The sequence below is a fragment of the Rhodamnia argentea genome, chromosome 2, assembly GCF_020921035.1.
Source record: "Rhodamnia argentea isolate NSW1041297 chromosome 2, ASM2092103v1, whole genome shotgun sequence".
NCBI lineage: Eukaryota > Viridiplantae > Streptophyta > Magnoliopsida > Myrtales > Myrtaceae > Rhodamnia > Rhodamnia argentea.
Genome location: NC_063151.1, coordinates 29,110,213 through 29,128,293, shown reverse-complemented (window position 1 = coordinate 29,128,293; position 18,081 = coordinate 29,110,213). Strand labels below are relative to the sequence as shown.

The 18,081-nt window shown below is 39.0% G+C and overlaps 1 protein-coding gene across 1 annotated transcript; it reads left to right on the top strand.

Annotated features, from left to right (window-relative positions):
* The first annotated feature begins 9,115 nt into the window (after positions 1–9,115).
* On the top strand, positions 9,116–9,686 carry LOC115735725. The gene is made up of 2 exons (XM_030667131.2): positions 9,116–9,493; positions 9,666–9,686. Exons 1-2 carry the CDS (start codon positions 9,116–9,118, stop codon positions 9,684–9,686), a joined length of 399 nt encoding a protein of 132 aa, XP_030522991.2.
* Positions 9,687–18,081: the final 8,395 nt, after the last annotated feature.

Sequence of the window (18,081 nt, the reverse complement as noted above, 5' to 3'; positions counted from 1 at the left end):
GGCCGGCATAGTCATCCGGCTCGAAACCGGACGCACGGAGGAGGTTAAGCAATTCCTGTGCCAACGTGGCCTGGCAGCGGAAGATAAAATCTACTGTACAACTTCACCAAGCGTTTAGTCAATTTTTACGTTCTGTGGGCGGGTAGAACGCTTGTGATTTGAACGTGGGTATTTGCACGTAACTCGTACTTGTCAATTGTCAAAGTACAGCAAAATAAAAAAAAGAACGAAAAAAAATGGGTATTCTCGTGTGTTAAAGGACGTGCTGTCAATTTCATACAACATGAAAAATTTCTAGTTGACTTTTCTGACAATCGTCACCTCAAAATTCGACATCTTAAGATACCAATGATAACTAGTCTGTTTCTAAGAGAGATTTTCAGTAAGAAATATATTTTTCTATTTGTATTTCCTAGACGAGTTTCCGAACAGAAAAACGTGTTTGATAACGATATAAAATTTATATTTTCGAAACAGAAATTTATTTGATGTTAAGATCACATTAACATAATGTTCTATAATTAGTAATAAAAGAAAATAAGTGAAGACAATTGAAAGAGAATATTCCCATATCAGAATGTACAAGTTGCCGAAGACACCAATTGGTAGCCAAATCGAACGTGAATTGAATGACAAAGAGGGAGGCGGAGCTAGGTCACGACAATAGAGAGAGAGAGAGAGAGACTCACCTTGTTGTGATGGAGGCTAGGGTTGCGACAAGAGACAAAGCTATAGTTGCGATGACAGACGTTCAACAATGATGGCGATGTTCTCCGCAGCGACAGAACTCGAGCGAAGGAGAGATGGAGCAGCTCAGCACGAGAGACACAAGAGAGAGAAGGAGAACATACGCGAGAGAGAGAGTGAACGATGTGAAGAATCTTTATTTCTATTTCTGTTCCAGAAATAGAGAATTTATACTTCTCATCTCCGTTCCAGATTTATTTCTACACCAAAAATTTGTCCGATAAAAAAAAAATGACATTTCGTTACAAAACGGATTTCTATTCCAAACATGTTCCCTATAACAGAAAAATTATATAAAAAAATAAAAAAAAATATAATGATTATCATACGTGCCCTTAATGTGCACTAACCATTTCGACACATGAACCATTTGATGAGACTAAACAAGTCACCGGCTACATTTCCTCCCACGTTCCTGACACTAAATAACAAATCGTCTCATGTTATTGTCGTTACTCTCTCTCACTTCCTTTTCCCTCTGGCTGTTAATAAAAGAGAGGTCTTTGCCACTATGATCCTGTGACAAAAGCGTTGAGTTGGCATTTGATGAGCTCAAACGTCAAGAGGCTGCGTTGACATGTTATGTTGGTGTCCAGAACTTATGTCCTATGGCGTTCCCTCAAGAGGTCCCTTCCATTTCCACTCACTCATCTACGCAGTGACGGCGATGATATCACACTAATTTTCATTTTACCCCCTGGAAAGTCGATTCGATCTTGTTTTTTCTAGTCTCAAAACACGGTTTTACCTAGGGGTGTCAATGGGTTGGGTCTCGGCCCGGCCCGAGCTAGCCCGAAACTTAACAGTGCCGAGCTCGGCCCGGCCGAGCCCGAATTACACGTCCCCAACTCTTCAGGCCTAGTCGGATTCTTTTTTTTTTGTTTTTTTGAAATCAAAATCACTTCACAAACCCATCGAATGAAAGAATATAAAAAAAATTAAATTAAATTAAAAAGAAAACATGGGTGTTAAAAAAACTGGTCTTTGCCCGAACCGGGTCGGGCCGGCGCGGGATTTTTTGACACCCCTAGTTTTACTCATTTCATACCTCCTAGAAGAGATGGTTGCCAAATTAGTCATAGAGCTATTGTATGGGTGCTGATTCCCGTAAACTTTTCAAATCTTTTTAAACTTAATGAGTTTAAATCTTTGAGCAGAGTTTCAATGTAGTCCCTCCAACCAATTACCGCTCGAAATTATCGATGCGGTGTCCAATCATCGTCTGCCATCTTACACGGCACACCGACCCGAACATCTTTGCTCGAAAGTACGTCCTACGTGGATCACTACATTAGTCATATTTTATGGCGGTTGGTCGGAAGAACTACATCGAAAGTATGTCACGCAAAAAGAAAAATGATTTCACTTTAATTACTTTATCTTAAGCAATTTTGGAAAGTGTTTTCACCTCTCCAGATTGGGGAATTTACTTTCCTGATTTTGTACATAAACTTTCCATTCACCAGAAAATATTTTCTATTGACCGAATCATTTTCTGGTGAACCAAACGGATGAAAGTCCGGAAAACTAATTCCGGAAAAACACTTTTCCTGAAACAAGTGCATATCAAACCTACATCCTTCATTTTTACCCACTAAATAAAGTTCAAGGGTTTATCCAATTCATAGTAAATTACATGTTAATGCAAATTATGTCTGCTCGGGGTACTTTTTTAGTAAATGCATTGGACACGATCCAAGAAATCGTGTGACGTATGAATGAGGGCACCGTGACGAATGACTAGAGGTCTGTTTGGAACTTGGAACTCGATTTGCTTCCTTGAAGATACATGAGGTTCGACACTACTATTTTAAATTTCCTGTGCTTAGTTGAGGGATGAATATATGGACATATAGAATTCAAAATAAAATAAAATAAAATAAAGAAATGGCTTTAAAATTTATACAATAAACTCAAAATTAGAAGTTCCCTTACTATTAATTTATGACCCACAATTATACGGTGTGGATTTTACCATTAATTAAATGCGAACTAAACTACACGACTCTAATATTAAGAAATTGAAGCAAATGATGGTTGACCATATTCACTTGCACCGCGAGACTGTCCAATAATTAATCAGGACCCTCGATGGTTACTTTTCAAGTAGACAAGTCTATTTGGCAGCCCATTTTGACTACCCTTGTTAGATCCTTTTTAGGAAAAGTACCCAAAAAGTTCTTGTATCGATATTAATTAAGTTGTAAACTTTTTAATTGAGCTATTTTAGTCCTAGACCATTTTGTATTGATACAAATTGAGTCCATTCGTTCAATTTTGATCGAAAATTGCTGATATGGATATCAATAGTTTGACGTGGCACAACCGGCACCGATGTAAATATTTTCAATAGTATTTTAATAAATTTGTTTGATTTATAATAATTGTTTGTTTTCTTTCTTTTTTATTTTATTTTCTTCTCTGTTCTTTATTATTACTTTTTTTTTAAGGTTGAGTGCCGGGCCGCTGGCCGACCCTCGCCCGGCTCCGGGTGAGGTCCATGCGCCTCGTCCGTGGTCGGCAACCCTTCCCGACCCATAGCAAAGATAAAAAAAAAAAAATCAAAGCTGAAAAAATAAATGAAAATAGAACAAGAAAAAAATCCATAAAATTTTGAAAATGTTATTTAAAAATGTCCATGTCAAGACTTGTCGGCGTTTAGATCGGCGATTTCCTGTCAAAATTAACTAAATCAATTTAATTGGTATCAATGCAAAAATATTTAGAACTAAATTGGTCCAATTAAATAGTTTAAGATCGAATAGATATATAAATTTTTAGGTATTTTTTCCAGGCACTTTTTCTCCACTATGGACTTAGACTATTCACGTAACAAGCCTTTGATGGTATTGTTAGTGGCGTGTGAGTCCCCGTCTTATCCGTGAACATTTTTTCTTTCTTTTCTTTTCCTTTTTTTTATGGCCGCCGTCGGATTTCCTCGGCGGCAGGAACATGAGAGAAAGGAGGAACACACACGAAAAAGAGAGGATGAGCGATGAGAAGAATTCTTATTTCAATTTCTGTTCCATAAAGAGAGAAGCAGAACTCATTTTTGTTCCAAACTTATTTCTGGGGTAAAATTTGCTATAGAAATAGAAAGACGAAATTGTGTTACCAAACGGATTTCTATTCTAAACATGTTCGCATAAACAGAAAAAATTAAAAAAAATAGAGAAATAAAATGATTATCATGCGTTGCGCTCCCTTAAAGTGTCCTATTAACAATTCCGGCGGTAGAGAGTCCAACTCGATCGCGCAAACCGTGTCGCTAAAGCCCGCAGGAGAAACTCACTACCTGGGTTGTTTTCCCTCCTCAAGCCCTGTTGGATCTATCGTGTATTGACATTTTATGTTGGTGTCCAAAACTTATGTCCTAAAGGCGTTCTCTCAAGAGGCCTCCTCCTACAAAGGTAGATAGGGTTCCATTCCATTCCACTTCTAATTTATGCAGTGATGATGAGATGATTGTACCACACTAATTTTCATTTTACCCCCTGGAAAATTGATTTGATCTTTGTTTTTTCACATCTCAAAACATAGTTTTAGCTCATGTCATACCTCCTAGAAGAGATCGTTACCAAATTAGTCACAAACCTACTGTATGAGCGCCGATTCGATTCTAAACTTTTCAATTGTGTTTCTGCCAATGTGGTCATTAACCTTTCAGCGGAGTTCTAATGTAGTCCCTCTAACCAATTGTCGCTCAAAATTCTACGTCTAGTCGTTGCCGGCCGTCTTACGTAGCACGGCGATATGGACAACTTTGCTTGAAATTACGTCATAGGCGGACCGCCACGTTAGCGATTTCATGTGACGATTAGTTGTAAGTACTACATTGGAAGTATTTCATGCGAAGTGTAAGGCGGTATTGGCAAAATTCAAAAGTTTATGATCAAATCGATATCCATACAATTCCGTCTTACGCAACATGCTGACATGGACAACTTTGCTTGAAATTACGTCATGGGCGGATTGCCACGTTAGCGATTTCATGTGACGATTAGTTGTAAGTATTACATTGGAAGTATTCCATGCAAAGTTTAAGCCCGCATTGGCAAAATTCAAAAGTTCATGATCAAATCGATATCCATATAATATGTTTATGATATAACCGGTGATTTTTCTACTCCTAGAATGACAGAACTTTTTTGACTTTAATCTACTAAGCTCCCTTTAGGATGAGATTTCGTTTCCGTTCTGCAACGACCCCACTTAAATCTTAATCTTAAAGGAGGAATGATATCGTCCCTTATGAAGTAACAATATCAAAGTTCCCAAAACAACGGCGGTGTAGACTCTGTTTATGTTTTATATTCCTCCAAATGAGAATGTCCATCGCGTAAACTCGTTAATTTTATGGACAAGATAAGATGTGAATCGAAAACTAGATAAATGGATCGATTGTAAAAGTACTCGGTGGCCATGAAAATCGAGACTATATCCTTCATTTACCCACTAAATCAAGTTCAAGGGTTCGTCCAATCCATGATTAATTACATGTTAATGCAAAATTATATGTCTGGTCGGGTTACTTTTTTTTCTCCTTAATGTCGCAGCCGAAATTAGTGAATGCATTGGACATGATCTAAGACATAGTGTGACGTGTGAATGAGGTCACCGTGACGAATGACTAGAGGCCTGTTTGGAACTTGGAACTCCCACTTTGCTTCCTTGAAGACACATGAGATCCGACACTGCTGTTTTAAATTTCCTGCGCTTAGCTGTGGGATGAATGTACGGTCCACATGTACAAATGGAATTCCCAAAAAATTTAAAGGAACGGCTTTAAAAGTTGTCCAGTATTCTCCAAAATGAGAAGTTTCCTTAATATTACTTCTTGACCCACCACCTAATCGCACGATGATTTGGTGTGGATTTTACCATTAATTAAATGCGAACTAAACTACACGACTCTAATATTAAGAAATTGAAGCAAATGATGGTTGACCATATTCACTTGCACCGCGAGACTCTGCAATAATTGATCAGGACCCCTCGATGGTTACTTTTCAATTAGACAAGTCTATTTGACCATCCATGTTGGACCTTTCTGGGAAAGTACCCAAAAAGTCTTGACCCTATTACATCAGTAGCAATTCAGTTACGAACTATTTGACGGGCCTAATTTAGTCATAAACCCTTCTTCTTCTCTTTTGCATCGATACTAATTGAATCCATCTGGTCAATTTTGACCAAAAATTGTTGGCGTGGACGCCTGTTGTCCAACGTGGCGCGATCGACACCGACGTGGACTTTATTAATAGTTTCTTAAAAAAATTCGTTGGATTGGTAATTATTGTTTTGTTTTATTTTTCTTTTCTTTTCTTCTCTATTTTTTGTTATTACTTCTTCTTCTTCTTTTTGGCTCTGGGGTCCAACAAGGGCTGTCGGCCGATCCTCACCCGGTCCGGTGAGGGACACGCGCCTTGTTTGTGGCTAGCGGCCCTTGCCAGCCCATAGCAAAGGAAAAAAAAGGGGTAAAGAACAAAAGTAAAAATAAAAGAAAAAGGAACAAAGAACAAAAAAAAAATCCATAAAAGTTTGAAAATATTATTCTAAAATGTCCATGTCTGCATCGCCCGGCGTCCGGATCGGCGATTTCCGGCCGAAATTCACCGAACCGACTCAACTGGTACCAACACAAAAAGATTGATGACTAAATTGTTCCAGTTAAATGGTTTAAGATCGAATAGATCTATAAAATTTTAGGTATTTTTTCCCGACACTTCTTCTCCACTGTGGACTTAGACGTTTCACGTGACAAGCCTTCGATGGTATTATTAGTGGCGAGAAAGTCCCGTCTCGGGCGTGAACATTCGAATTTGGAACGTGGCCATGTTTAGCTTGGGCCACCCATTGTCTCTAATTTCCGCGTTGCATGCGACGAAAGCGACGGGTGAGGATGCGATCAAAAAGGTTGGTGACTTAGACACTAGAGACGCCACCAACTTTTTTTTTTTCCAGAGAGCATAATGGGCACTTCCGACATGTCACTTGGGGACGCTACTTAGTTTCGTATATGGCACCCACCTCACCAATTCATTTATTTATTTTTTTCGGATTTTCCTTAATGTATCGATCTGGCGGCATCGGGGACTCGTTTTTTCGAAATACCAATTTAAGCCTACCTCATGAATCTGGTCAAAGATGGACCATTCGGGGTTAGAATTGGAGAATTCGTTACGAATTACTTCTTGAATTTACGGTCAGAACTCAACCGATTGCGTAAAATTAGGCTTTAGGGTCTCGCGTTGTGCAAGGTAAATATCTCAATTGACTGCATGGGAGGTCTATTCCCGAGTTTGGAGGGCGCATGTGTCGTCCTTCTAGCAAATAATAAGTTATTGGGCCATGTCCAAGAACTCTCGGTCTTTGACTTTTTTTGGGGGAAAAGGAAAACTTCTTGAATTAGTTCATTGGGCAAGTTGATATTACGAAGCCTTTCGTGATTGATTTAGGATACCTTCGTTTGACTGGAAAAAAAATATTTGCGTGAATTAATTTTCTATACTTTCACGTGCTTGATTTGCTAGACAATTATCAGTCAACAGAAAATCACTTATGATCAAAGAAATCTGCACCCTTAAAGTTAAGATGATGAATTCCCTAATCCGAAAATGAGAAATAAATTTCTCAAAAATGATTTTTCGAAAAATATTTTCTTTTATATTGAAGTTTTATGCGAAACAAACGTGCGGCCTCACTATTAGTTCGTATTTGCACTCTGGAATCTCGAAATCATACAAGTTCGATTCAAATGCAATCGCATAAAATTTGGGAAACTTTCATTTTTTTTTTTTAATTTGATCCTGATGCGGGTATTAGCAGCAATAAAGACCGAATGATTACGGCCACAATGATAATTGAAGTACGTAATTAGTACAAACCTGGATAAGATTAGGTTAGGATTTTGACAATTAATGATGTCATTTTTCTTTTTGTTGAACAATTAATGATGTCATTATCAAGCCGGTTTTAGACGACTCCACAAGCGTGTGTGAAAGGAATAAATGCCGCGGAGGGAAAGATCCCGTTTGCCAATTCGCGTTCACACGACGCAGATTCTCTTCGCTAGCCCTTTTCACACGTGCCTGTGGAGCTGCTCGCACGGTTGATAGCTTTATGCTCTGCGCCGTGACCATGGCTGTCGAGCCATCCACTTGGCTTAGAAAAAGTTAATAACTTTTTTACTTTTTTTACTTTTCAGTCAAAATTGAGAATACGATGAAAATAGCTATGCAAATTGGCATGTCAATGTGCTACGAAGGAGGTTAATATGCATGCGCCGCAAAATCAAAAAAAAAAAAAAAAGGAAAAATGAAAAACCAATCCAAATGAATCTATAGCGTCGGATGAGTACTTTGAGTATTGAATTCAACGCTTTTGAAATTGATTTTGAGCTATCATAATAATTTGGTCAAGCTAAGTGGGATTACCTAGCTGGTTTTATAGGAACCGGAAGATCTAGGCTTACTTATTGAAGTCTTGTCAAGTTTGAGTATTAAAAGTACGTCGATTTGGCTTGATTATGTTCCTAATCACGCTACAACCACAAAAATATTGAGAAATCATTTTATTGTGGAGAGAGGAAAAATTTGTATGCAACTGAATGTAATTCCCAAAAGCAAATTGATAATGGAACATTTACAAAACGAGACTTGATACTTTTAGAGCAAGATAGTTTTATTCACTCTTGCTAATTCAATCATTACGTGTCAAATGGGATAAATTTCATTAGTTTAATCTAAATAATAATACTTTATGTGAGAGATATGAACCCGATTAACAATAAATAAGGTTTAATCACATCTTCACATCACGCGATTTTCATAAAATTCGACGGCCATGATTGCACTATTCAATCGTAAGTTCGAATTCAAATGAGAATTTCTCATTTATTATGATGATTGGCGTGGACGGACGGAAATAATTTTATTATCTCTGTGTAGGTCCGTGTCGCACTGGCGAAGCGACCGAGACAGCAGGGCCAACGGCAATAACTGAAACGGCTCAAGCCGAGCCTATCCGAGCCGAGCTAGCTATCTTCACCGACAGCTCCCCACAAGCTACCAACGCTGTCCATCACATGCAAAGGGCAAGCGCCTCCCAGATTAGTTGGTGGTGGATGAGGTCAACCCCACCTCCTCACCTGCCACGTCGGACGAGTTCGTCCGACGTGGCAACAAATTAGGTTTGACCCCCCGTCATCGTCATGTTCAATTCTCTTCTCTCTCTCTCTCTCTCTCTCTCTCTCTCTCATCTTATTTAACACCCACTCCTCCTCCATTCCCAAAATCTTGATCTCTTCTTCGCTTCACCAACAACTATCGACCATTTCAGAAACAAACAGAAAGAGAATAACGATCCAATGGGGAACTGCATCAGGCACGAGTCTCCGATGCAATGGGGCGGCGACGACTGGGAGGACGGGCTGTTCTCGGCGCCTGAGAGGGGCGGCAGAGACGTTGCGGTGGCTGTGGAAGCGGAGGAGACAGAGGAGCTCCTTGAGAAGAGCAGGCGGCACCGGTCGAGCAATGCGGAGGTGCCGTCGGTGGCGGCGCCGGCAAGGAACGAGGTGAAGATAAGGATCACGAAGAGGCAGCTGGAGGAGCTGTTGGGGAAGCCGGGGGCCGAGGAGGCGAAGCCCGTGCAGCAACTGGTTTCGCAGCTGATGGCGATGACTGCGAGCGACCGGTTCGAGACGGGGCAGAGGTCCTGGAGGCCGGCGTTGAAGAGCATCCCTGAGGTCAATTAGCTTTGTGATTTCATGCGAAACTGGTAGATGCAGAGGGAGATTTTTGACTTTCTTTTTTCGTCGTTCTTTTTGTACTAGAAGATGCACATAAGGATGAATTAAATTCTTTTTATCGATTGTGATCTTGGGGAAATTCATATTCTTTTTCTGGGTTTTTTTGCAGTTTGGTGTACAGAACATGTGAAAAAAAAAAAAACACTGTTTTGTTAAGTGATGGTTATGTTATGGACTGCACGTTTCCTTCCTACTCTCTCTCTCTCTCTCTCTCTCTCTCTCTCTCTCTCCTTCTTGTCCTAAATTAATCTTTGGAAATAATTCGAAATTAGTGAGGAGCTGATTTTTCACGTCTAGCAGTTAATACTTCGCAGGTTGTGTGCTCTTACATTAAGTTGGGAAACAATTTAAGGTTGTCAAAGGGAAATGAAGGCGAACAAATTGAGAGGTGAAGGAAAAAATTGGTATGTAAAATGAGGGCGATGGATATATAGGAAAAAGAAAATATCTTGCTGGGAAAGGGAGGAAAAGTAGGGTGGAAACAAATATTTTTTTATACACAATTACACTTTTACCCCTTTTTTTAATCTTTTTCAAAATAAGAGAAAAAGGAAAATGGGGTCATTTTTGGGAATATTTAATTTGCTATCCAATCATCCGAGTTCCTCCTATCTTCCGCTGGCTTCCCAAACGAACGAATTTGCATTGCTCACTTGCCATTTCCTTGTCTTACCACCCTAGTGCAAATTCCATCATTCTAGCCAAAACCCTTCTCCATTACGATATCGCTTAATACTCCATCATCACTTTTAGTACCGGCTTGTCGTCGAATTCGATGGAATTCGACGATGGATCTCGAGCTTAAATTATCACGAGATGGTTACGGAGTTGGAATCTTTGCCGTCGAACCAATTTCACCAGATGTCAACCAACCTCCTCAACGAGGCTCCTGTGACGCTCTTGGTTTAAGTCTAGAGAAAAAGTAGGGCGGAAAAGATGGAGCGAATTGTTCAAAACTCTCCCGGTATCGCTTTTGCCAAATGGCCGAACCGGGTTCTGATGACAACGACAAGAGAGGATCGCCATCTTTGGGTCTTCTCTCTCTCTCTCTCTCTCTCTCTCTCTTTCCCCCTTTTAACGTATAGAGAAGATTGACAAAAAAAAAAAAAAAATTGATAGAGAAGGTTCTCACGGGTCACGGCCTTGTTTGGATCAAAGGAGCGGCTTTCAAGGAGAGGAAAATTTTCATTTTTCAGAGGAGCAGCGCACCAAAATTACCAAGGACAAGATAAATCAAAAACATCACGGGCGCAATCTGTTGAGAAAAATGTAATTAATTTTGAAATAAACAAAATTCAGTCTATTGAAAAGACTTTGATCCATACAATGAGGATCTATTGAAGACCGGTGAGAGAGATTGTGTGTTCATCGTCCTTGTTTCAAGAGAGCTTTACTCATTCAAATCATCTACTTGAGCGTTTACTTGAGATCTTGTAAGAGATGTATACAGAGTCAAATGTGTAGAGAAAGACGGCCTTGACAGAGGCAACACTCACTTCTGAGGAAGTACTTGTGGTCAAACAATCATACCTTTACGAGGAAGTATTTAGTGGAATCCAACCAGTAGATTGTTAGTATGGGAGAGTGGACGCAGGCTTACCAAAAGCCGAACCATTATAATCTCTTATGCATTGTCTTCTACTCTTTACTTGCCTCTATCAATTGTTTGGTAGAAACATTGCATTGTTTTGCTGATTACTATTGCTCTTATCAAACTTGGTTATCTTATTTTCGGATTAATTTTTTGAGTTTGATTACAAACACCTATTCAGCCTCTTTAGGTGTTAGGTCTAGCCAAAACATCAATTGATAGCAGAGCCAAAGGCTTGTTATTTAAAGTGTGTACGTATGAGCTCACGATCTTTAATGGCTAGTATTCTTAGAGCATGAATTGTAGAAGGACAAAGCAAGACAAGACCTTCATATTTTGATGGAAAAGACTACAACATCTGGAAGAACAAGATGAAAGTATTTATCAAGTCAACGGATCCACCGATGTGGGATGTCGTGCAAAATGGAGCAAATCATATAGCTTCCCCATCAAAGAAAGAAGCTTCTGGAGAGCAAAAATTCAGATTCACTGAATTATCCAAAAGAGAAGCTTTGAATTCAAAAGCACTTTACTTATCTTACTGCATAAGAATACAAACCTAGAGGTAAATTTCTTCTCATATAAACCTCTTCTTCGATCGACATCAGTATAACTTTCAAAGCGCAGATTTCTACCTTGATAACTCAGTAAAAAATCGACAAGACTTTTCGGATATCTCAGGATTATCTTGACGACAATCCAATATGTTTAACCTGGATTGGATTAGTACCTACTTACTATTCCAATTGCATAACAAATATCAGGTTTTGTACACCTCATAGCGTACATTAAGCTTCCTACAACACTAGCATATAGAACACTTTCCATTTCTTCATTAGCTTGTGGAGTCTCATGACACATTTTGCGGCTCAGACCTTCATCTCTTGCAATAGGAGTATCTTTGGGTTTACTGTATTGCATACGGAATTATTTAATGACTTTATCTCTTGTGAAAGAGATCACAATCTCTTTGAATAATATCTTGAAATCTTAACTTCAAGAATATATGTAGATTCACCCATATCTTTTATTTCAAAATTGGAACATAACAAATTATTGATTGCATTAACAAACTTCGTATTACTTCTAGCAATAAGTATTTTATCAATATATAATGATAAGATCACAAAATAATCTTTTGATACATACGCAATGATCCTCATCAATCATTGTAAAATCATATGCCACTACAGCATTATGAAAGTGCATATACCATTGTCTCGAAGATCGCTTAAGGCCATATATCGATCTTAGAAGCCGATATAACTTTTGTTCTTGACCTTCTGTAATAAACCCAATGGGTTGTCGCATATATAATTCTTTTTCTAATTCTTTATTGAGAAAAGCAATTTTTACACCTATTTAATGTAATTCAAGATCCATACTTGCTACTATTGCCAAAATAAGACGAATTGAGGTAAATACAAGAGAAAAAGTTTCCTCATAATCAATTCCTTCCTATTGATTATATTCTTTTGCCACGAGGCAAGTCTCATATTTTTCAATTAAGCTATTAGTCTTTCGCTTTATTTTGAGAACTCATTTGTTCCCAATGGCTTCACGTCTTTTATGAAGATCAACCAGTTTTTAAACTTGATTTGATTTCATTGACTCTATCTTTTCTTCCATTGCATGTATCTACTTTTTCTTGTCATGGCAAGACAGACCTCATTTACATTCCTTGGTTTATTTTGAATTTGTGGAGCAATCATGAAAGTTTCCCCTTCAATCTCCAAGCGTTAACGGGGAATGCTTTTGTGACTTGCTCATCATGAAGAAGATTGTACCCTAGATACTTCGTTCTCCATTACGCTTCCACTCGGATCGGATAACGACGACATTTCCTCATCAAGTGGTTGCAGTTGAGACCGGTTTGAAACAAATTCCCCACTTCTCACATTGTTCCCACTTTCATCATTGTCATTATCTAATGTCTCGAATAGGGAGTTGTCTTTACCTATTTCTCTCTTTTTATGAAACTCGTTCTCTAGAATGTGACATCTCGTGATTCGAATTCAGTTATACTTCACTTTCCTGCTCATCTATAAATACATATCCTTTTGAGTTTTCTCATAATCTTATGAAGATGTTCTTCTTGCCTCTAAGACCTAATTTTCCATACTTGTGGGACGATTCATGAGTATAGGTTGTGCAACCCCAAGGTTTCGGGAAGCTCAAATCGGGTTTTTGATCCGTCCATAAGTCATAGGGAGTGGAGGTAACTAATTGAGAAGGCACTCGGTTAAGTATATGTTAACAAAGCATCACCCCAAAAAGTAATTGGTAAGTTAGCTTGCGCCATCATATACCTAACCATTTCCAATAGGGTTCTATTTCTTCTCCATGCAACATCGTTTTGTTGATGAGTGTATGGAATAAACGACTGTCTTTCTATTCCTTTTTCATCTCACAAATCTATAAATTGATCGGATAGGTATTCTCAACCTTAATCGAATCTCAATGTTTTTATTTTCTTATCCAATTGATTTTCCACTAAGGTCATAAACTTCTTAAAGCAACACAATGCTTCAGCCTTTAGATATGTGAGAAATCAAATAAGACATATCCAAATTGAGCATAATCGTTTATAAAAGTGATGAAATAAATAACCCAATATCTTGCTTTCACATTTATTGGACCACATATGTCGGAATGGATTAATTACAACAGAAACTCAGCTCTATTCCCTTTTTCAAATGGCTTTCATGTTGTTTTTCCCGCTAGGCAATGCTAATAGATAGGCAAATCAACTTTTTCAATATTGCCTAACAAGCCCTCTTTGGCTAATCTATTCATTCGTTCTTGGCCAATATGACCGACTCTAGCATGTCATACATTCACATCATTAGAATTGGAAGATGTAAATATGGAACAACTTATATTGATTATACTTGTTATTAACATCCGAACGATAAAACCATCCAGAAAATAACCAGAACCATACTGACTTGTTCCCAAAAACAAAACAACACAATAATTATGGAAATTCAGACTAAAACCATGCTTGACCAACACCAACACCGATACTAAATTAAGACAAATTTCTAGATCATATAATATGTCATGTAGGAACAAGGTACGATCACCTCACATGCTCAATTGGCAGGTGCCAATGCCTTTCACCTCTGCTATGGAGTTATTTCCCACATATATCCATTTTGCTCTATGCAAAACTCTTCGAAATTTCGCGAAGGCTCCTCGGTCTTTCGCTACATGATCTGTCGTGCCCGAGTTTACAATCCACAAAAGGATGAGATTCAGTTAAAAATACTGAATTAGAAACATAAGAAACACTCACAAGTGTATACAAGGTTTCTATATTCTTCAGCTTAGCGCAGTGGCAAGCGAAGTGTCATTTGTTGCCACAATTAAAACACTTCACCCTTGAAATGTTCTTCTTGAAAGGACGCTTTCCTTTCTTCGATTGGTTGGTCTTAGGTTTCTTCCCCGAAGGCTCCGCTCCTTTTCCCTTTTACTTCTTAAAACCACCCGGATGCTTGCGCTTGGAGCCTACGGCTCCATGTGAGCTAGAAGCTGCATAATAAATATATGCTTGTAGTTTAGCCGTCGGGAGGCGATCCTCTTCTGGCTTAAGATGCCGCATCACATCCTCAAAGGTTTTGATGTTATTATTGTGAGTTAAGTGGATTTTCATATTCTTCCGGCTATGAGGCAAAGAGCGTATAGCCGCTTGCACCTATTGCTTGTCAATTAATATGTGTCAAGATCAAACAATTTACTTATCATATTCGACATCCGCCTCGGATGTTGCTTCATATTTTGGCCATGAGGCATCTTATATTAATTGAACCTTATAGTGAACTATCTTAATTTGGTCACCGAAGTTTGACCAAACATGGCCTTCAATGCATCCCACGTATCCTTGGCGTTATCAAACCGCCCGAATCGTCTCATTATGTCGTTCTCCATGCTGCTCAGCAAAGTAATGCGAGCAAGAGAGTTTTTCTTTTTTCAAGCAGTAAAAGCATTTATAAAAAAAAAACATTTTTATCTCTCCGATGTTGTGCACCGGTACTCTCTTCAGGTTCATCCATAACTTTGTTAAGGGTTTCCAGTGCTTTTTGGCTCCTCTAGCACTTATTGGATTTTCATGCGTCAAATCTCATAATTTTCGCCATTAAGTTTCTCTCCTTTGTTCAACTCAGCTACGATATTCTCTATCGCTGAAGTCATTATATAAGAACACAAAGTTCTTTAGACACTATTTGCACAAATTTTTTAATGCCTAACATTTATACATAAAGATTTATGCTAACTAATTATGTTAATGAATAGTTTCACAAAAGACCTTAAGATTTGAAAGTTCATTACGTTCCCAATCCTCGTCCAAAAAGCCCACTTTACAATTACCGTTAACATAATTATTTATATAAATCGAGTTCATTTAATAGTTACACAAACTAATCGAACTCCCACTTGAACATATATGGATAAAAGAATAACTATGACAAAAGTAATATAATCAATAATAGCTGCCATTTATTATTCATTACTGAAAATATCCATTAAACCAGTTCAAGTAAAAAATAAAAAATAATGTTGGAGTAAACAATCATCAAACCGAAAGACAAAGGGTCCCATTACCAGGCAGCATAAATAGAAAGAATGCTTCAACGTACAATTTTTTTTCTTATAGACCAGTAAAGCCTTGTAAAAATGTTTTGGAAGCTTTGTGTTTGAAATACGCCAAAGGACAATGGCCTGAGCAAGTCCTTTTAACTTGCGCCAAGGCACACTCATGCGTCGGGTGGTGTTTGCAGAAAGGGTCGACGTCCCGGACACCCGAATCTTAATATCCTCCCTTATAAAGGCTTCAATAAGCTCATCATAATCCGGATGACCTTTCCACTCCCAGAGAGCTTGAAGAAAGTTCATTTAACTTTCCGGTAGACTATCACTAAAAGCAACAATGTTATCAAACTCTTTTATACAACCACCTGCCTAGATGACATCTTGTAACTTCTCATTGAAGTTGATGACATGGTTAATCAATTCAGTCCTCCCATCCAAGGTTATGGCTTCCATTTCACGCCGCAAACCCTTAAGTTTTTATTTATGGGTTCTTGTTTTAACAGCTTGGGGAGTGCGCCACAGTTCTACCATTATTTTTGTAACGAATACGGAGACAAAAAGGGGATTACTCATAATCCATGATACAACTGTGAATGCCAATGAGAATTCACAAGACATCTGGTATATAATGTGGTCAAAAAGTAATTTTCTAAAAAATCAAGGACCAAATCACAATTTTAAAAAAATTCGGGGACCAAATTGTAATTTTCAAAACGTTCGGGGATCAAATTGCAATTTTCAAATAGTTCAGAAAGTACGGGGACCAAATTACATTTTTCAAAAAGTTCGGGGACCAAATTATAAATTTTTAAAAGTAATTTAATTTTAATTTTAATTTTTTTAATATATATTTTTAATAATAATAATAATAATAAAAGACTGGGTCATTGATAGGTTCAGAACCCGACCCGCCGACGTCACCTAGACATCGGCTCCACACGGGCGAGGCGTGCGTCGCACATGGAGCGTGCGCGGCACGCGACGTGTGAAGCCCACATGCGGCGAGCTTCATCGGCATGTGTGGCTCCGTTCGGCCTCCTCCGGTGGTCGTCGACCCCTCGAAATTCTCGTTTTGACGAGTCCGTTTCTTTCCATATTCAAAAGCGATTTTTATTGTACGAAAATAGGTATTTCACGCTAATCACAATTACTGAACAACACGTGATCAGCAAACAAGAGCAGCACCACTTTGATACCAATGAAGGGTAATACAACTAATTGCTAATCCAGATCTATAAACGCAGCGGAAAAATTATAGATCTACATACCCATAAACGTAACGTGCGGACAATAACGGAATAACAATCTTGATCAACATGTACGTACATATACGCACGGATTGCACTAGATCAAATGCCGAAGAATCATATTGAATCACCGATTGGAGAAGTATATCACATAGAACGAACATACCTTAATAGCAACAAATCAAGAGCCTCAATCGCAAATGAGAAAATGATCGGGGTCCACCGATCGATCATTCTTCGAGAGAATTCCCGCCAAGAGAGTTTTAGAGAGAGTTTTTTGGGTCGATTCAAAAAACGACGTACTCTCTAAAAGAGGATATACTATCTCCTCTCTCTCTCTTTTGAAAAGGAAACAAAATCCCCTTAATTGCAATGAATTATCACAATAAATGTATGGATTTATTTTGCCCTTAATGGGCGCAATCTTTCCCAACAAAAGAGCTCTAGCGTGAGGAGCTCTTGAAGCAGAGCTCGCTCTTGGGTGTTCTGAGAAAAAGACAAAAAGGAAGAGAGGGAGGGAGTTGGCTGAGTTTGAGAGAGTTTAGCTCCTGGGATTCCACAAGTTGAGAGAAGAAGCAGAGAGGCGAGCTCGTGGAGCTCTTGGGGGCTCAGCTCAGCTGAAGCAAAAAAAAAAAAAAAAAAAGCAGAGAGTTGAGAGCACAGGGAGCTTCATACCACAAGAGTTCAAGAGAGAGATGATTAAGCCATTCTTTTGGGGCTAAACAGAGAGATGAGAATGGAAAGAGGGGGACGCCTGCTTTGAGAGTCGAGAGACCGAGGGTTCCTTGGCTACAACGCCACGTCGAACGAGGCCCGCCATCCCGACATGCCATCCCCACGACACTGAGTCAGGCCCGACGCTCATGTTGGCTCCCGCCATCCCCCATGACGCCGAACTAGTCCGGCTGCTAGAATGAGAGAGGAGCAGCGTCGGAGATTGCCGTGTCATCGTCGCATTGCCACTGTCCTCGCCGCGCCGCCGACTCAGGACCTATGACCGAGCCCCACCCGAACCTCGTCGAAGCCGTAGCTAGCGGACGTCGACAGACGATGGCCAACGGTTCGGATGTGTGCAGGTGAGTTCTTTAATCTTC